At 31.7% G+C, this 21,606-nt stretch overlaps 1 protein-coding gene across 1 annotated transcript in view; it reads left to right on the forward strand.

Annotated features, from left to right (window-relative positions):
- The window catches only part of LOC124362241 (macoilin), a 35,540-nt gene extending 16,381 nt beyond the window's left edge, over positions 1-19,159 (forward strand). The window contains exons 7-14 of the mRNA XM_046816580.1: positions 688-898; positions 3,756-3,953; positions 5,904-6,062; positions 6,378-6,545; positions 7,135-7,255; positions 8,363-8,537; positions 10,260-10,486; positions 13,742-19,159. Coding sequence (XP_046672536.1) covers positions 688-898; positions 3,756-3,953; positions 5,904-6,062; positions 6,378-6,545; positions 7,135-7,255; positions 8,363-8,537; positions 10,260-10,483 — 1,256 coding nt within the window. The 3' untranslated portion in view covers positions 10,484-10,486; positions 13,742-19,159. The remainder of the gene's footprint in view (positions 1-687; positions 899-3,755; positions 3,954-5,903; positions 6,063-6,377; positions 6,546-7,134; positions 7,256-8,362; positions 8,538-10,259; positions 10,487-13,741) is intronic.
- Positions 19,160-21,606: the final 2,447 nt, after the last annotated feature.

Below are 21,606 nucleotides of genomic sequence, written 5' to 3' on the forward strand. Positions count from 1 at the left end.
CAGCGAATTTCAGGATATCCATTTGTCCAATAATTAGTAACACAGCGAATATCAGGATATCCGTTTGCCCAATAATTAGTGACCCAGTGAATCTCCGCAGATCCATTTGTCCAATATTAATGATCTATTACTGAACCCAAATATATTTTTTTAATTCAGTATTCGGATTTAACTCATTACAAGATCAATCTTTCTTAACTGACAATATCTTGGTATATTGAACCAAACAAGTGGTTTTTGCTAGCTACACGTATGATCCTAGTCGGTTGTTACTGAACATCATATTTGTAGCAAATTTACTGTAATGTTTAAAAGTTACTGGTTGAAATAATATTCGTTGTTAACTATAGAAAGTTTGATGTGTTGCCTAAAAGTTATCATGGAAAATGAATTTTCAATTTAACATGTTTGACAATGTTTTCAGTCATGATGATGTTGGAAAGCAGCCTGTTTTATGATCATTGTAGCAAAATCTCAGTAATGTTTGAAAATTATGAGATAAATATAAAATATGTTCAGTTGTCATGGTGGAAAACAGTTTGTTTAGTGTAGTTAACATTTGCAAAACTATTATTAAATTGTTTGTTTCAACCTCTTCTGTAGGTTGAAAAAGAACCATTGTAATACTATTTCAGATATTCATTGATAGTTTTTACGTTTACTTGACTAGTGTTGTTTGTGTTGCAGGAGGAACGATAAACGATGTAGTCACATCAAACGGCAGTGTCCACAACAACAACTCCACACAAGTGAAAATCAACCACAGAAAGTCGCTAGACAAAGGGGAGCGAGACAAATCCTGTACAGAAGTGGATCATAAGACTATAAATAATAACAAATCATTTTCACACACAAACGGAGACATCCACACTGAGCTAGAATTCATTGAGAGGATTGGGTATGTTAAATGATACAGTAATTAGTAGATGTTTATATTGATAAAGTGGTACCTACCACTATGCAAGTATGGAATCACAGTATGGTCATTGTTATAGAAATGCACTGCAGTGTTGTTGAAGATTAAATTATAAACTCTGATATGTAGTGGGTACAGTCTGCCTTGAATCTCAAGCATGTAGGCACAGGATAAATTTGATTTATTAAATATTTTGAGTAAACAAGTTAACTCATTTACCGAGGGTGAAAATCAATGACTGAGTTATAGAGAGTCAAAGAACTGAACTTATCTAGATTGTGTGTCTAAGCAGTAAGTCTGTGGACATCACCATGGTACACACAGAAAAGCACAAAGGAAAGTAAAACTTTTATTGTTCCATTAAAATACACAAAGTAATGTGTCACATTCACAAATATACCGAATTACAAAGCGTGATACAGAATATTTGTATCTTTTTGTCCTAAGCAATTATGGTGGGGGGAGGGGGGGAACAGAAGAGGTTTGAAGTTATCTAGACACACCAACTTATGACCTTGTATGGTTTGTTGATGTCCATATAACACACTAAGGAAGCACTGTGTTGCAAGCCAGGTCTTCATCACTGGAGAGAGGTGGTAGTCACTTGGCACTAGGTCTTGGCTATATGGATAGTTGGCTGTGTGTGAGTGAGTGTCTATTGTCACAAAGAAACAAATTTATTGACCTCAGTTTTTTCCGATGCATGTTGTTTATTACCCTCTGTAGTTTTTTTAGCGTTTCACATACCTTTCTACATGGATTGTCGAGCCTTGTTCAAGGAAATCGACCAGATCACACCCTTATTGTCCCAGATAACAGTTGTCATGGCATATCTAGCTGACAGAGTTTTAGGGCATATTCTTGGTTTTATGAGAATACGTGTGTCTCCACTCCATCGACTGTCTTTACACATCTCGTCCCTGTTTCATCACAATTTAAGATATGAACAAGAAAGTCATTACAATGTTTATTGTAGTCATCAAGCAAATTAAGCATTGCAGCAAGTTTTTTATTTTGTAGTCTTTTGTTAAGAGTTTTAGAACCTACAACCAAAATTTGTGGTAGCCAAGCTTCTCCACAACAATTGCATAAACTAAAATGCATTAAATTTGAGGAAAATGTTAAAAAAAAACTCATTGACAGTGAAACAGTGATTTTCACGATTTTTCATTTCTTTTTGTTAACAAGTCTTCAGTAACCAGGGTTTGACAATCACAACAATCCTCTTCATGAACATTGGTGTGTTTATTTTAAAAATCAATACACCTCTGACTCACTCTGCTTTCAATCAGTTTATAGCTTTTGTTAACAAGTCTTCAGTAACCAGGGTTTGACAATCACAACAATCCTCTTCATGAACATTGGTGCGTTTATTTTAAAAATCAATACACCTCTGACTCACTCTGCTTTCAATCAGTTTATAGCTTTTGTTAACAAGTCTTCAGTAACCAGGGTTTGACAATCACAACAATCCTCTTCATGAACATTGGTGCGTTTATTTTAAAAATCAATACACCTCTGACTCACTCTGCTTTCAATCAGTTTATAGCTTTTGTTAACAAGTCTTCAGTAACCAGGGTTTGACAATCACAACAATCCTCTTCATGAACATTGGTGCGTTTATTTTAAAAATCAATACACCTCTGACTCACTCTGCTTTCAATCAGTTTATAGCTTTTGTTAACAAGTCTTCAGTAACCAGGGTTTGACAATCACAACAATCCTCTTCATGAACATTGGTGCGTTTATTTTAAAAATCAATACACCTCTGACTCACTCTGCTTTCAATCAGTTTATAGCTTTTGTTAACAAGTCTTCAGTAACCAGGGTTTGACAATCACAACAATCCTCTTCATGAACATTGGTGCGTTTATTTTAAAAATCAATACACCTCTGACTCACTCTGCTTTCAATCAGTTTATAGCTTTTGTTAAAAAGTCTTCAGTAACCAGGGTTTGACAATCACAACAATCCTCTTCATGAACATTGGTGCGTTTATTTTAAAAATCAATACACCTCTGACTCACTCTGCTTTCAATCAGTTTATAGCTTTTGTTAACAAGTCTTCAGTAACCAGGGTTTGACAATCACAACAATCCTCTTCATGAACATTGGTGCGTTTATTTATTTTAAAAATCAATACACCTCTGACTCACTCTGCTTTCAATCAGTTTATAGCTTTTGTTAACAAGTCTTCAGTAACCAGGGTTTGACAATCACAACAATCCTCTTCATGAACATTGGTGCGTTTATTTTAAAAATCAATACACCTCTGACTCACTCTGCTTTCAATCAGTTTATAGCTTTTGGCCAAGAAATATAAAATCACTTAATCCTGCTGTGGTGGGATTTTTAATTGCAGCACTATCCAATGGTTGTAACTAGCTTTTTTCCATAGGTGAGAAAAGTAGAAAAAATACAGACCACCAATACCACAGCTGTATGTGTACTGAGCATAAAAACATTTTCACTGAGCATAATTGTCTGTAACTGTGTCCTCCATATGCACCACTTGATACTCTTTCAAAAGAAACACATCTACATGGGGGAACACTGTTCAATCAACTACCAGGATATCTGAAGAAACGCAGAGAAAATAAGCATTTCAACACAGCATTTAAGACTTCGCTGATGCATTGTGCACTGTAAATTAATATTTAACAGCCTGTTTTGTAACCAAATTAGTTGACACAATCTTTTACTCTATGTCTATTATAATTAAAGATTTTATCGTTCAAGTCCTTGTTTTGAAAATCAAATATGATCAAATATTTTTTTAAATATTCTGGCAAATCTGTGTATTTTTATGATTTCAATCTTAATTATTTTTTATTTTCAGGTCGGTAAATGACTTTGATGAAAATGAAGCAGAAAAAGATAAAAGCTCTAAATCATACGTTCAGCTGAAATCGAACTCGAAATGGAGTAACCATCAAGCAAAAGAAAATGCTGTCAACTGCCAACGAGAACGAAGGAATAAAGCTAACAAAGATAACACAGAACACAATTCATCCCAGAAAGATGAATACTGTCAAAGGTAAGAAAATTGAACTAAAAAGAAAAAAATTTGTAACTGATTCCTTGAATCAAACTATGCTCTCTACCTGTCTCAGACTATTTATGTGGCAGGACTTCATCGCCAGTAAATTACAAGTGACATATCCCTATTAAATATTGGGATTTTATGGGTTCACATTTATGTATTGATTTGATTTAAACAATAAGTTTGTTTCAGTTTATAAAAAATTTGTTACTATCTATTCACGTGTTCTACTGTAAACTGTACATAGATTGAAAAAAGAGATTGATTTGATTGGTTTAAGGTATTATGTTTTAGATATTCCCAAGACAAGTATAAACCCTTGATCAAAAGTATCAAAGGGTGATCAAAAGTATAAACCCTTTTTTGATCACTCCACAAAAATTACAGGCATTTAAAGTAGAAGATATAGGAAATTTTGTAATCAGACACACATAGAAACAGCTGATGATAAAAATGTAAAATATTTGCAGTATGTACGAGTTATATAGCTTCAGGGAGTGACATTTTTTTATTCATTTATGACGCAAGAGTTGTGTATTTTAAAATTAAATATAATTTAAGAAAATTAGGGTTTTATAATTGTTTTTTTTTTTTTTTTTAATTAAACTTTTATATAAATAATAAAATATGTAATTTCTTCTATTATATTTGAACCTCTATATTTTCTAGTAGCCTCACTTCATGTTTAAATAAAAGACTAACTTCAATGAAACATTACTATTTTATTGTTTTATTTGACTCTCTATATATATGAGATTTTTACAACTGCAAAATAAACATTTTTTATCTTTTTACTCATACTAAAACAGCTGATTAGTTTTAACAAAATATCTCGATTATAATATTTCTTGAAAACACTGAACTATAAGAAATTATTGTTCATTTTGAACACTCTCCAATCATCTTTCAAATATGCACTGTAAAAAGTTTGTTTCCTAATCTACAACTGTTTTTTTCAGGCCCTGATTATAAAATACCTCTAAATTCTGCTTCTAATGCAGACTCCTCATAGAAATATAAAAAGCAATATTTATTTCTTTGGTCAGATATGGTAATTTAAAGAGACACTGTCAGTTTAACTGAGGATGTGTCCCCCTTGCCATTTATGAGGCAAGATATAATCTCTAGAAAATATCTTACTTATTTTATTAAGTAGATATTGGACTTGCGTGGTTAAAATATAGAGGGTAGGAAGGAGTACATATCACATGATTTGTTGTGTAACAGACTTCACTCAGGTTGCATGCAAATTTTGGAGTCTATAGCTACATGTGTCACTATATCACTTAAAGTGTCGTATGATTGAACTCAGTTTCTTTACAAATTTATTTATTCTGTAATTTTCTCATTGCCATCATTGTTACACATAAGACCAATGTAAAAATGTTTATGAACGCAGAGCGAAATTGCACGGAGTGGCATGCACCATTGTCGAACTCGATGTTGCTTATATAGAAATTAAGCTTCATGAAAAATGTTAAGTGTAAAAGTTAGTTCGTTATTAAGATAATTTGCGGATGAACTGACAAAGAGAAAGACATTTTTCAAGCCTCTCGAATGGTAGGTTTCACTAGCATTCAGTCAACTGTGTCTGAAGGACACAATACCAATTTCTTAGTTGAAGGTAATTAGTATTATAACAGAAAAGAAGAGAGAATAATAACAATATCTACAAATGGGAAGTATTCTACTGTTAGAAATTAGTTACTAGTTAAGGGAGGAAATCAGTTTTATAGGCAGTGAAGTAATTTTGTTTACAATAAATTTAAAGTAATCCGAGCTACTGCAATATTATTAAGTAGTAATGTAAATACTGCATGTAGTGTGAAAATTAGCTATGCAATATGCATACATTATTTGCATGGGATTTTTTTTTGTAATCATTAAGACTGAAACAAGTTTTACAGATTAAACTAAATTGTTAATGTCTTGTTTTTGGTTAAGGCTTGAAGCAGATGTCAAAAGATTAAAAATGGACCTGCAAGCGAGTCGCCAGACAGAGCAAGAGTTGCGATGTCAAGTAAATGCTCTGCTTGTTAATGAGAAGAGCATCAAAAGTGAGCTATGTCAGCTTCAACTTGACAACGATGATCTTCAATCCAAGTTCGTATATTTTTTCCTGTAATTACTTTTACTTAAGGTTCTGATTAATTTCTTTAGTTCAACACATTCAGCACCATGACATTTAATACAATCCATTCTCCACAGGCTGTTTGATTTTTTAAATGCACTATGTTTAGTGCCATGTGGATTATAAATGATACATGTCCCTTGTTACATATGAGTAGTTTCTGATACATGTGTCACTGCCTAACTTAATCCATCTGTATCAATACTAAGCTGTTGTATCATGCTCTATCTTCCATCAATAACGTATTTATCTCCATGCACTTAATTTTTCTTTCTTTATGTTCACAGAATTCACAGCTTAGTGTCAGCACGACAGATGGACAAACAAGCCGTGACGCAGTTAGAACGAAGAGTGCAGGAAGAACGAAGACTACGCACTACTACTGAAGCACAGCTTGCTGCCGAGCGTAAAGCTAAAGAAGCTGCCTCACGTGCGATGTCGTCTCCTCCCTCCAAGTAAGTCTGCTGCTATTCAGTATCCAGCTGCAATGTTGTATGTTGTACGTCATCTGAATTGACAAATATTTCTGACATTTGATATTTTGCTAAACTCGTATGCTAATAAATCTCTTTAATTGGGTTAGTTGAATTGAAAATTACAGTTTAGACCTAGAGTACAAACAAATATTTATAATTAAAATGTCAGTAAAACAGTAAAAGCACTAATCACTCACTAACTAAATCCATAACACTAAATTACAATATTACACCACAAAGTTTACTAAGTAAATCAAAGATCTGCCAAAATGTTCAACTTTCAAAACAAACTCATATTTCAACATGTCACAGTGTGAAAATAAAAAAATTAAAATGTAGCTTTTGTTAAGATATATCTTAATGTTTTAAGTGGTGTTTTAATCAGGTCGATATATTAACATTTTACACCATAAAAAATGCTTGTACCCTGGACATATAACCAACAATTATTATAAATACGGTTAAATCTTAATCTATTACTGTCTTATTAGGAGTTAGTGGAGAGCTTTTCACATCAATACGAGTTAGATCTTATTACTACAGTATAATTGTTACATGTTTGCTGTAGGGGAGAATGTACAGAAAGCTGCAGAGTAAGAAGAAGAGATCTTGAAGCAGAAACAAAACAACTGAGGCGAGAGCTCAAGTTGAAAGAGGAGCGCTGCTTGGCTATAGAAAGAGATGTTCAGGTAAATGCTCATGAGTTCTCATAATTCATATACATAGAAAATTTTAATATGATTACACTCCAAACATGATCAGGATTGCTACATTAACCGAGCAAGGGCTTATAAATGAAACATTTCTCTTGCTGCAGTTAGTTGCACGGCTGGTGAAAATGCAACCCTTGTGGTATTCAGTAATTTACTATCATTGAAAGTTAAAGGTTGTTTCTGACAAAAGTCTGACTTTATTCATTGGATTTTAAAAGCCTCTAAAGTCAAATTTTCAGTTTTGCTCGAGAAATTTTTGATCATTTAGATGCTGAAAGCAAGTTACATGAATATCGAAGATTACCTTTGGATTGGAGGGGTACCCTTTCATATCCACCACTAATAACAATTTTGTTTGCATTTGAGTGAGTTAAACTAAAATAACTGTTGATACCAGTGCCTCCCAACATATTTTACTTGGAAGTGTTTAAATTTATACACTCATTTTCTTTGTGATGATTTGAACATTATTGTATATGTTTATGAACCTTTTCACAAATGCTATTTCCTTCTGTATAAAGAGAAGTAAGCATAAAATATGGTTAGGAACATGAATGACATTGCTAATGTCATTGATGTAAGACATGGTGTTTTCATTTTTACCCTCACATAAAGCTATGTTCACTAAATAAACATTGAAAATGGAACCAGAAATTTGACAAAGATTATTTTCAAACAATTCACAATGTCGATATTGGGTATTCGTAATGGGGAAGAAACAATTTTTCCTTCAAGAAACCCCCAATACATTAAATGTACAGGTTCTTGGCCAGTTAGACCTTTTTATAGAAACATAGAAGTAATTCTGGGGTTTTCAGGTTATTACGATAAATTTCATTATTATTTTATGTAGTTCTAAAAATTGTTGTCTGTAATGTTTGTTTATGATGTGATTAAATTATTTAAATGCTGGTTTTATTCGCTTAAAAAAAAAATAATTACAGTTTTTCATTTATTTACATTTTAAATCTTGACTAAAATTCTTAAAAAATAACAATCACAAATAACATGATGGAGTATTAAAAATATGAAATTGATAATTTTTGAATAATTCTGGTCACACTTCAAAAATGTGTGTTTTAGTGTTTGAGGCAGTACAAAGAAAATCACAATGAGTCTGAGATACTCATGTCAGCTCTGTCTGCTATGCAAGACAAAAACGCACATCTTGAGAACAGTCTCAGCGCAGAGACTCGTATCAAATTAGACCTCTTCTCGGCATTGGGAGAAGCCAAGCGTCAACTAGAAATTAGAGAAAGTGAGTACGAGGACTACAAAATTGCTGTTTTATAATGTATAAACATTTGGTACCCTCCTCATTTTCCTTTCCTTTCTCCTCTCGAACTGTCCTCCTCTTTCTCGATCTTATCCTCACTCTCTTTCTATATTCTTCAATTATTTTAAATTTATTTTGTACAAATTTACTGGACAAAAAATTAATTCAACACATATCCAGTAATCCACTACTTCCTCAGGAGTACTGCCCATAAGGAGTCAAAAGAAAATGTTAAATGTAAGCATAGGTTGGTGTGCACATCAAATTATAATGGTCTTTATTAGTATAGTACAATTCCACAAACCTGACCTCAATTGGACAACCAAACCGGAAATGGCAGCCATTAAAAATTACTTCAATTTTCAGTTAAGCAGTGTAAATAAATCATTGTCATTTCATCCCTAGATTATGCCATTATAATGGGATTCAGCCATCATCAACTCTAGCTTTGCCTGTGAAAAATTAATCTTAACTACCACGTCCTTGGTCATCTTTACCTAATAATTGTTCAAAGACGGCTTGAATTAACAATTGTTAGGTAAACGCAATCAAGTTCATGGTAGTTTGATTACTTTATTCACAAGCAAAACTACTACAGGCCTGTGAATAAATAAAAGTAAGCTAAAACAAGCTGTATTTCATCTTAGCTCACTTCACCCTATTAAGGACCTTACAGGCCTTCTCTAAATCGTTGTGGTATCTGTCCATCTGTATGTCCATACAGAATTTGGTAGATAGATTTCTGTTGGTTTTGAGGTCAGAAAGTGTTTCTTGATATGTAGCAATTGATATTTAACAACTCTTTTTAGGTGGCAGGACAGTGACATCTTCCACTGGCTTAACTTACGCTTTCGGAGTCATATCCATTATATCATATCTAAATAATCCCACATATCAACAATTGTTCAGTTGTCATTTAAGTTAATACAAATTCTTGAATTTTATTAACATTTTCTCTGTTTGTAGATTTGATGGTTGACCAGAACCCCTGAGTTTGTCATCAGTAGATAGATATGTTACCATTTTTAAAACAAGAAAATCATTTGTACACTTGAGTTTTTTTCCAAATTGTGTCATTTTTGTAAGCTGGTTTCAACATTATAACCTTTTCAGTAGCATTTTTACAGAACTGGAAGCAAAATTTAACACCATAAATGTCGTTTATTGAAACATACCATAATAAGAAAACGAACAAAACAGCATTAGCAAAAATAATGACTAACCGAACAGAATGTCACCAGGTAGACAACAACGCTGGAGAGTTATACACTACACAAGCCCTGCCCCCAGTAGTGTTAATCCTGTTAATTTTTGTATCCCCTTATACATAGTCACCTATTAATAATATAGTTACAGTGGGAAGAGTTGATTCAACGCGAATAATAAGTTAAGCTCCATTCACTTTCCACTTAGTGCAGTGTCAAAATTATGAGAGAGTTCATTGTGAAAGTCTTTGTCACCGACTTTAAACACTGACTCCAGATTACATGAGTCAGTCTACCAGTGTCAGATTTCAGACAGGAAGGTTAAGGGAGCTTAACACATTATTCGCATATATTAATGTTATCTGTGTTGTCACTACTTCCCAAATCAGAACAAGAGAACATCTGATCAAACGTTAAACCAAATCTACTGTAGAAGATTGTGATTTGGTATGTATGGTAACAGAATTGAATGTCTGCTCATGCAATGAGTGTCTGTCAGATTTGATACGCCAGCAAGAGCGGGAGATGGAGGAGCTGAAGGCGAAGATGGCGCAGGTGCTGGCTGTGATGCCGACTGAGACGTTTGGCCCGGCTCCCAGCTGTAACACGTCCAAACTGCGACTGGCGGACAGTCCCAGTCCCTCGGCCCAGTCCAACCTCGACCCCAACGCCACAGCATACACTCCCAAGTCCTCCCATCTGGCACCAGCTGCAGAGGCCTAACAGGTAGAGAATATTTACTCTTACAGTGCCAATATTCAAATAGCACACAGGAATATTACACGGGAACATAACAAGCAGACATAGATTAAAATAATGGTTTAATTATCTAAAGTCTGTGATAGTTGTATTTAGAAAAAAACAATCTTTTTGAAAAACATTTGGTGTATTTTATTTTTGTTGTGAAGTTTTAGTTTTGTTCTGATTTTGGATTCCACTGAAAGCTAAAACCAGTTGGCATAACATTGTGTAATCGCATAATCCAGTGGTCACGTAATCAATAAAGGAATTTTACGTTAGAAAAAACTCAATTAATGATCACACTAGTCTTGGTAGAGTAAAAGTGAGAATTTAGTTGAAGGGTTAAAAATACCAAATGATAGTGTGTAGATTGTTCATGTGCTTTTTTCTTCAGACATGTAAATAGTACTTATCTCAGCACCAGCCAACAAGATAAACAGGCTGACAATGGAGACTTTTACATAGTGTATCTCATTCGATGACGCCGATAGAACTTTTATTTGTCTGATGATTGGCTACATTAATGTGACCGTTGAAATATTTTATTATTTGGTAGTTATCAACCTTTCACTATCTTCTTCTTTTTGACCCTCATGAAAAGTACCACGAGGCTTGTATTTAGTCACGAGGCTGTGACTAAATTTCTTTCTTAGGATTTTCATGATAATTTTATTTGTTTTCATACAATGAAAATTGGCTCTCACCTTGTATTCTATACTGTAGAATGTATTTTGTAATTTTGTTCTGAAGAATGTATTTTATAATTTTGTTCTGAAGGATAGTTGACTTTAACATAGTGAGATTTTACCTAAATCATCTATTTTACAATACAGTTTTAATAAAAAAAGTGCAATAATCTTAAATATTTTGAACACTTAGTTAAACATTTTACTGTAGAATATTTTTTTATTGTATTTATAAAGCAGTGCATACAAGGTTTGCTATGTATATTTTTGGCCTTGGCAACACTGACAGTTTCCGGTCATCATCTGACATTTCCTGTGTAATCTTTACGTTGTTGAATATAACCTCAACCATAACAATTTGCCATTTGAGTCCGATTAGTGTTGTTTTCAGTTAATTGAAAAGTTTAGTCTCTAGTAAAAAAATTTAATTGACCTGTGAATACTTTTGTGCAATTAATTTTCATAACTTTTGACATGGATTATAATGACAAGAGTGCATTAATGAACTTAATACATTATTTAGTGATGAAGCCCCATCCTAAAGCACTGTAAAAAGCTGGTATAGTGATTTCAAACGTGACCGATGTTCATTCTAGGAAGAAATCGTGAAGGCTGTCCTAAATCCATCATTTTGCTTGCAAACAATGATGCTGTGCTTGAATTGATAACCATCGTCATGTGACTTACCATGGGATTGAGCCATCTTTGGGCATTAGTATGACTAGCACCAATAGATAATACATAAACATTTGGCCGTAAAAAAATGTGTTCCCGTTGAATTCTGCATAACCTGACCAATGCTCAAAAGAAGGCTTGTGTCGACTAGTGCAATAAAATTTTAAAAACATTTGCTAAAGATGCGTCAAGGCCTGTGTGTAACATCTGCACTGGTGACAAATCATAGAGCTAGTCATATGACCCGAAACGAAACCGCAACCACCAGTGTGGGTGTTTCAAGACGAACCAAATTCAACAAGTGTTTTGTTCGATCCATATTACTGTTGCGTGTAAGAAGAAGGACCTTGAAACAAATGGTTGCCTGTTTCTTTGGCATTACCGGTCATGTGGCAATAGTGGCATTTGGTTTTTTGTCAGGTCATTGGAGAAATTCGGGAAACGTCAAAGTAGCACACAAACCAATCATCATGACAATGCACACTCTCACACCTCTAAAACAATTGAACTTGTAACCAGTCAGAAGGTTAAGTTGATTGGCCATCCACCATACAGCTCTGATTTGGCACCCAATGACTTCTTTCGTTCAGGTACAAAAAAAATTGTTTGTTTTTCAACACCAGAATTTGTTTTGCGTTCAAAACGCATATTTTGGAGCTTCCTCAGTTAGAGTGGAAAAAAGTGCTTAGAAAATTGGTTCAAACATATGGAAAATAATAGAAAATATTTTGAAAAATAATAAAAGTAGATTTGATTACAAATACTTACTATTGTAGTGTCAGGCCAGAAATATAAATCCAATCATCATGACAATGCACGCTCTCACACCTCTCAAACAATTGAACTTTTAACCAGTCAGAAGGTTAAGTTGATTGGCCGTCCACCATACACCTCTGATTTGGCACCCAATGACTTCTTTCGTTCAGGTACAAAAAAAATTGTTTGTTTTTCAACACCAGAAGTTGTTTTGGCGTTCAAAACGCATATTTTGGAGCTTCCTCAGTTAGAGTGGGAAAAAATGCTTTGAAAATTGGTTCAAACATATGGAAAATAATAGAAAATATTTGGACAAATAATAAAACTAGATTTGGTTACAAATACTTACTATTGTAGTATCAAGCCAGAAATATAAATCCAATCATCATGACAATGCACGCTCTCACACCTCTCAAACAATTTAACTTTTAACCAGTCAGAAGGTTAAGTTGATTGGCCATCCACTATACAGCTCTGATTTGGCACCCAATGACTTCTTTCGTTCCGGTACATAAAAAAATTGTTTGTTTTTCAACACCAGAATTTGTTTTTGCGTTCAAAACGCATATTTTGGAGCTTCCTCAGTTAGAGTGGAAAAAAATGCTTTGAAAATTGGTTCAAACATATGGAAAATAATAGAAAATATTTTGAAAAATAATAAAACTAGATTTGATTACAAATACTTATTATTGTAGTGTCAGGCCAGAAATATAAATAGCAATCTTCACATTGAACAGATTAACTTCATTCAGGATGTGTTTACTGCTTGCTGTTTTGCAAAAAACAAAATTCTCTATAAAATATTCCTAAAACGAAATCCTATTATAATGTATAATAATTTAATTTTTTTATATTAATAAAACAAAAATATAAACAGTTTCATGAATAAGAATTTGTGATGGTTTTGTAAGAAACCTAAGAATTGTCATTATTAGCTGAGATAAATAGTAATAAATTTATAAATAGTCCCATTCTTTAATAATATGGTATTTATATGTTGCTTTTTTTGGCTCTCCAAAAATAAGACTGAAATTTTTAAAACAAATACTTATTGCGTCAATTTACAATATTTAACATTCACTTTGTGAATTATGAATAATAAATACAATGTTTTTCATTTCAGGTTTGCGGATATTGATCGCCTGTTACAAACTAGCCAATGTTTTGTTGTGAATTGTTGGCACTTATGTGAATGTTTGGTGTGCTCTGCCAATAGACACTTCGATCCATATTTATTTATTTATTTCAATTTCGAATAATTAATTGTCATTAAGAACGACTTGAGTGCAGTGGTTTAGCGTTCGACCCGATCTTGTTTGTGGCTGCAATACAGCAATGCTTGGTAATGCCTCTCAAGTACCGGTTAGCTAGATTTATTATTAGATATTTGCTGTAGAGATTCACACGATCCAGTGACTTAATCCTTGGTTAGTTTTGTATTTATGTCTCTTCTTAGTTGTACACTGTAGAATCATCTATGAGTAAAAGGCTGATGATATATTTTTCTTTTTAAAACAATATGTGATATTTCTTTCTATTTTACATAATAAGTCATTGTTTTATATAATTTAGCTTGACCTTATTGAGGTTCTCATTTTAAAAGGTTTGTTTTATACTACTGTGTTTCAATGATATTTATTGAGTATTACTATGAAATGGGTACTTTCTTTAGTTTTTTTTCTATAGAAGAAGTATAGATTGACTGGTTAATGAATAAGTTTTAAATGCATTCTCCAGATTATTGCATTGTATTTTTTAATGGCCAAATAAAATAAAATATTCTTTTCAGAACTATTTACAGCTTTTTATTTTTGGTTCGGTTTTTATTGTTTAGTGAATAACATCTGTCAGTCAATGAACTCTGTAGCTCAAGACTAAATTAATAATATTATTAACCATGAAGTATTATTAGGGGTCACAAGTGAAGCAAATTACAAATAACATTATCAAAATGAGTATACCCTATTGTTTTAATTATACAAACTTATGTTATGTTATGTTTTTTATCACTTTGTTCTTTTCAATGTGCTGCAAAAAGTTTTACAAAACATTGAATTAGCTAATAAATGACATCTAATTTTAATTTCTAAATAGGTATTATGTTTTATGAAATCTTAAAAATGCATTTTTATAAGTTTTTACTTGTTGAAATGGTAAAAATATCATAATACATCTCCGATGTCTCTTCATATAAAACTTTCGGTTCCTCATCAGATAGTTTACTCAAGACAAGAATTATTCTGGAACAAAACTTCCAGTATCAAACATCCACCATAGGGTAAATAAATTATTTTAAAGTAAACCAGGTGTTATGCATTAGAGTCAAAGTTTGTAAGTTTTTTGATTGTTTACTAATTTGAATTTCTTTATTTTGAAAAACTTCTTTAGGGCAATATAACATATATTTATTCTAGGATCCTCAAAAATTTAAAGGAAATTAGAATGCAGGATATTATTTGGGTTAGTGAGAAACTTATAACGTTCAATGACTGATGAAAAATTCAAAAGTTCCAGTGTTTGTTTTCAATCTTGTTGATTTATGTATTTTTGCAGTAAAAATACATAAATATACTCATTGAATATTTTTGTAGAATTAATGAATAAAACATGTAGTAACCACCCACTTGTAGCTTAACCGTCATAGCGCTGTAGAACTCTGGTTTAATTAATGGGAATTTACAAATTTAAAAAATTTTATTTTTTACGTGAGTTAATTTTTTCTATTTCATGAAAGAACATATAAAAAAATAGTACATGTAGACGCTCTGTGTATGTGTGTGCACCTTATTGAATGTCAATAAAAGAATAGCAATTGTTTATAATTGATTTTTCACACAAAAAGCAATCCAATTTGCTTCTAAACGGTCATAAATCCGTACATTTACACATTCATAGTATTTTTGTAAATTATAATTTACACAATAAACTTAAATAAGACAATACAGATATGTGTTTTGTGCAATTCTGATGATAAGGACATATCGTTATGCCGCTTTAAATTATATTTGAAGTGAATCAAATAAGATGTTGGCTGCCCACCCTATTTTGGTACTTGTCAGTATTTCCGTTTCTGTATTCCTGCGTCAGTCTCAACATTTACAATATCTGAGCAGTTGATGATGATTATTAATAACTCAATTTAATAATATTGGCTAAACATACCTGCTGCTTTCTTTATTCAGCAATAAGCTTAGGTTTGTAAAAAAATCAATATTTGGTTTTCAAAACAAACATTATTTCACTGAAGAACATAATTCAATTAATGCAATTTTTTAATTTTTTTTTTTTTTTTTTTTTTTTTTTTTTTTTTTTTTTTTTTTTTTTTGGTTATGATGAATGTTGTTTTCCTAACAACTGTTTTCCTAACAACCAGCTGAATAGAGTCTACATTTGCTGTTCTGTGTTTTCATCTTTATACAATTGATAGATATTTATCCCAGTGTTGTTCTGTTTCTTCTAACAAATAAATACATAAAGTATTTCTTCATGTGTATCAAATAATGTATAAAATATAGAAAAATTATAAAAAAACTAATTAAACAATATCATCCCTTGAAGATTTATGAAAATAATAAAGTCAAATATTGTTGAATTTGTAGGCATTACAGCACTAATCATTAAGTAAAACCACAACATTTAATTACAATATTACACCATAAATCACCATATAAACACAATGCAATTATTTACTTGTGCTAGCTATAATTAAACAAATGATCAAAATGGCCAACGCAGTCATATTTCAGCAGGTAATGACATCATGGTATAAAACCAACAAAAATATAGCTAATGTTAGGATATCTCCTAAAGATTCAAGAGATATTTCAGTTATGTTTTTGATCCAATCTTATTTCACAATATAAGAAATTAACGAGTCAACGTTTGTTCTCTAAACGGATAACCGTATATTACCACAAAGAAGGTTAAACATTTTTCATTGTTTTAGATCAAAATTCATGTAATAGTTATTGATGATCATATATAGCTAAGAAAGTTAAACATTTTTCATTGTTTTAGATCAAAATTCATGTAATCGTTATTGATGATCATATATAGCTATGTGTAATAGCATATATCACAGATGTCTTCTCTGTTTGTGCAAAGAATTTTAGTATTAGAAACAGTTTTAAAATCATTTATATTAATAACTTGAAAAATAATTCACGTTTATCTACAGGTAGGAACAACATCTACTCAACTGGTTTGGGAGGTAATCATCTTTTGAGATAATATATAATTCTTAATTGGTTCTCATTTTTAGTTACTTCAAATTATATTACTAAGTCAATAGATTACATTCCACACTTGATCATGCATTGTTCTGTTTATAAATCTCAATGTTCTTTAAATTTCATTCCCTTTCAAAATTGTGTAGGACTAAATGTAATCAGTATTCTAAGTCACTTGATTGTGACTGCAGATAGGGATAAATCAGTAAGGGTCTGAAACCGTTACTTTTAATACAGTTAACCAGTGATACCACATACAAATACTGACTGGTTCATCATAGTCCTGTTCTCTATGGAGTAGGAAACTTAAAATCCGCATTTCCGTACTTGTAATGCTTTATATAGGCCTACAGGTTATTTCCCTACCTCCACAGTTTGGGAGTACTTTCTTGTAAATGAAACCATTAAAAATACATTTCAGTAAACACTATATGAGTAAAATTAAAATTAAGTCCTATGAATTTCCATTTTCCTTGAGATGTAATTAATTCTAAAATGAATAATAGGAATCTTTTTCATAACAAAATTAATCTGTTTTAATAAGTACAGTTTCTTTTTTTAGAATATGTTTTGGTAAGGTTAATCAATAGTGTTGAATAATAAAAAGAAGTAAATTAAGCTCTTTTTAAAAATACAATTATCAAAATTAATATGTAAATAATAAATATGTAAATAGTGGCACTGATTTATTGTAACTGAACAATAAATTACCTAGAAGAAAGACCAGACAAGAACCTATCTTAGATTAATATTTAAAAATGTAACTTTTATTTAACTTTTGGCGATTTCACTGTTGACAGGGTTTGAAAGACTGTTAATCACAACACTTTTTCCACTTCTCGTTTCATTCTTTAAGTGATACAACAAAACAATAACAACGCTCAAGAATAGAGACACTGTGTTTCTTACTGATATTGAGTATGCAAGTATTCAGTATCAGTACTAATAGAATATTTTTACCTTGTAGTGGTATCTGCCATCAATGTTTTGGCTCTTAGTATCTATTAAAGATGCAAGAGAAAAGTAAGTGCTAAAAATTAATAATTACAGAAATCCCGACACACTTCCATCTATATAGCCATGGAAGGAAGATTATTGTATGCTTAATTAAGTAATTATTGATATAATAATTTATGTTTGATGTTGAGTTTAAATATTAATATGTAGTTGTTCAAGTTGCCTATTAAATGTTATAAAACGCATGAACTTAATGAGCTTGTAAACTTGACTCAGATTTCACTAAAGTAACTTTTAGGACTCCAATTATATTTTATTATTTTTATGTTGGTATATTAAATTTAAGTTTAAACCATTTTTAAGAATATTCCACAATATTTTCTTGGTCAAATTTGTCCTAAATGTTCACTATTTTGATCATATTTTGTCAAAAATGTGTCTAAAAATAACATTTGAAGTGTACATTTTTACATTTGAATATAACATTTTATTTTTTAAATTCATTTTAAATTAACGCTCAAAGAAAAGCCTAGTTAAGTTTTCTATTAATGGTTTGTTCTTTTTTTTTAATTATCAGGCATTACTTATTATTAACCAGTCTAAATCCCATTTGAGAACTACAACTTTGGGAATTTGCTGAACTAATTCCTATGTTTAGTTAGGGGAGTACAACAAGTATTTGTTAACTTTAAAATGAACTTGTACTTTATATATGTATAATTATTATATGTTTTATTGTGTGGTTATATCTTTAAAGAAAAATGAAAGCTTTCAACATTTGCAGACAAGTCTTTGTCAATACTTTGATTTTACTTTGTTCACATTTATGTCTATTATTACACAAGTTGCTCTACACACTAACAGTAAATATGTTATATTTTTGTTTTGGTTTGATAACAATTGAAGTTATTTTAATTTAATAAAAACCACCTTATCTAAGGCTGTGGTAATTTGTAATATTAATTAGTTTTCAAGGATCTTAATGATTTTATTACTTTTAGGACTGTGAAGTTTTATTTGCAAATCTTCAACCGAGATTGAAATACTTAATTATGTATAATACTGACCATGACAGTATCGTAGTTTCTAATGAATTAAATTGCCAATATTGGTAAAGGAAGGATAAAATTGTAGTTAGAAAGAAATTAGTACAAACTATGATATTGGCTAAATGTGTAGTATGTAGTCGTGATACGGGGCACCCCAAGCGTGTATTGCAGCCACGTTTTTGTACTTAATGAGTGTATCTCTTACAGCTCTATTGTTAAAGCAATAGTTTATATGTCATTTGCATTTTTTATTTTGCAATAAAGTGACAAGTTTTGTTGTCCATTAAAGTGATTTGTGCAATGTCAGTTGTTTGTTTCTTACATGTTCACTTATCCTGTTTATGCCACTTTGCCGTAATAATACCGAAGCTGATTCTTTGAAAATAAGTAGCTTAAGAACTTGATTGAGTGTTTGGAACTGTACCAGATTTAAATGAAATAAACCCTTTCAACATGGCCTACAATATGGTTGAGGTGTCAGTTACTGATATGCTCATTTAGTTTGTTTTATGTGTTAACCTCCCTATAATAATGTACAGTGTGTATGTCTGTATTATAAATCAAAATTTAACCCTATTCAAGTGAAGGGGAAACAGGAATTTTCTGGACATTTGCCATTGTTTAGTGATCAGGAAATCAATAACACTACGTTTCGACATCTCAGGTGAATAACTAATCTAACACATTACGACCGCATTCTGACTATTCTCCCTTTATAGCTTAGCTAAACTAACTTCAGTGTGAAGATCAACCAGCTGCTACAGTGTCACTTTCACCATTGCTGCAGCAACTGGCTCTACCATGTTTTTCACTATATCAAACTCGCAATTTATTTGTTAAAATATCAAGGTTTTTTCAGTTCTAAAATCACGGTTCATATTAGAATTCCAAATATTATTTTCTGTACAATAAATGCAAAATGTGTGTCATATACCGATTGAATTTGTATGCCTAGCTGAACTGTGAAAGAATCGTTGCTATTTTGTGTAATGCGAGTAATTAAGTTAAGTGTTCCTAGTATTTTGGAAAGTTAGGAATTGCACTATATTTTAATCAATGGTAATAGGCAGCCAGCAGGAAGTAAACTCATGAAAAAACTTCTAACAAGAATGGTAAGAAGTACCCTAACTTCTCATTAAAGAAATTTAGAGCGGTGAAGTTAGTTTTAACAACGTACTGGAGGCAGTTGGTAATTTGAATGGTACTGTACCTGATTCATGAGGTAGGCTGATTAGGGCCTTCAAAACCCTGCCTTTTAATTGAATTTCGAATTTAGCTGCAGTTCACCTTCCTTTTATTGTAGTGTCTGGTATCTGACAATAAAAGGAAGGTGAACTGGAGCTAAACTCGAAATTCATAATAAGCAGTATTAGATTGCATATCTTTTCTTGCCACGTTATCCTGAAGTGCTTGGATGTCCACGATTCGCTAGAGCCAATAGGCCAATAGGGTTGGAGCAGTAGAAATATTTGCATATTCGTCAGGTCCCGCATCAGATTGTTCAGAGTTAGTGTCAATTTCACAATGTTGGCTTACAGCATCAAAATCTGAAACATTTTCTGTACCAACAACATCCTCAATTTCCTCTTCCTCAAGCAGCCAACCAGCAACTATTGTCTCTTTGTTGTCATTCATTGTCAAAAACTGCACGTAAAAAAAACTGCACGTAAAAAATAGTGTCCACATCCAACCAAAAATTTATAAAAGGACCACTCACGTGGTCAGGTGGTAATTGACGGCACGAGAGGGGTAAACTCCCCTCTACCCACCACCCGATTGGTGCTCGGACACTTAGACATGCCTCCATTCATGTCTGGCAAGGAATACACAGTGCCAAGATGTTTAAGATTTATTATTAGCCGAATCAACTATAACAATCTATTTTGGTGAAGATTTTTCTCACCATTGGAGTTAGACCAGATTAAGCACATATATAAAATGTTTGTTAGTACTTCAAAAGAAAGTGTCTTAAAATAAAAGCATGCAAAATAGAACCTGAATTCATTATAAGTAAGTGATTGTATTTGAACTTTAAGTTTTTGTCTCACAGAATTTTCCAAAGAGGGTGGAAAGGACTAAAAAAAGGAATTTATTTCAAAAACAAAGAGGACAAAAGTTGATGACTAATATCAAGATTACATGAAGAAATGTATGCAAAGCGAAAAAGTGTAGGTTAAGTTGGACATCGTTTTAATATGAGACATAGAAAATGGAATTTATAAAAAAAAATTACAGCCATTTAAAGTTTTAATATTGCACAAAACGGTTTACCAACTTCTAAATTTTAAGGTAATGGAGCTAACAAATCTTTCATCACAAATGAAGGCTTAAATAAAATGTGTTAGTTAAGGAAGCTTAGTTCTGATTAAAAAAATGTATTTTTAAGGAGACTCAATTTATAACATTACATAGTGACTTACTATCTAAGTAGTAGTATTAGTATAAATAAATTTTCGTCTTAATCACATAAAAATAGTTTTATTACTTAAGCACAATATTGTCTATCCTACTTTTTGAGTGTTATTACTACCATGATGATTCAAACAACGCATTTCAAAATGTTAGTTTTAATATAACTACAGTAAATTTAAATTTCTTTAAAAAGAAAATGTATAAAATTCTGAAAATGGTAGTCATAATCTGAGTATGATAAATATAGTGAAGATTCCATTGTTGATTTAAGAGACTGGTATTTGAAATTTTATTTTACAATCAAGCACATAAAATCTGAAAAATGAAAATGAAATGAAAAA

The sequence above is a fragment of the Homalodisca vitripennis genome, chromosome 5, assembly GCF_021130785.1.
Source record: "Homalodisca vitripennis isolate AUS2020 chromosome 5, UT_GWSS_2.1, whole genome shotgun sequence".
Lineage (NCBI taxonomy): Eukaryota > Metazoa > Arthropoda > Insecta > Hemiptera > Cicadellidae > Homalodisca > Homalodisca vitripennis.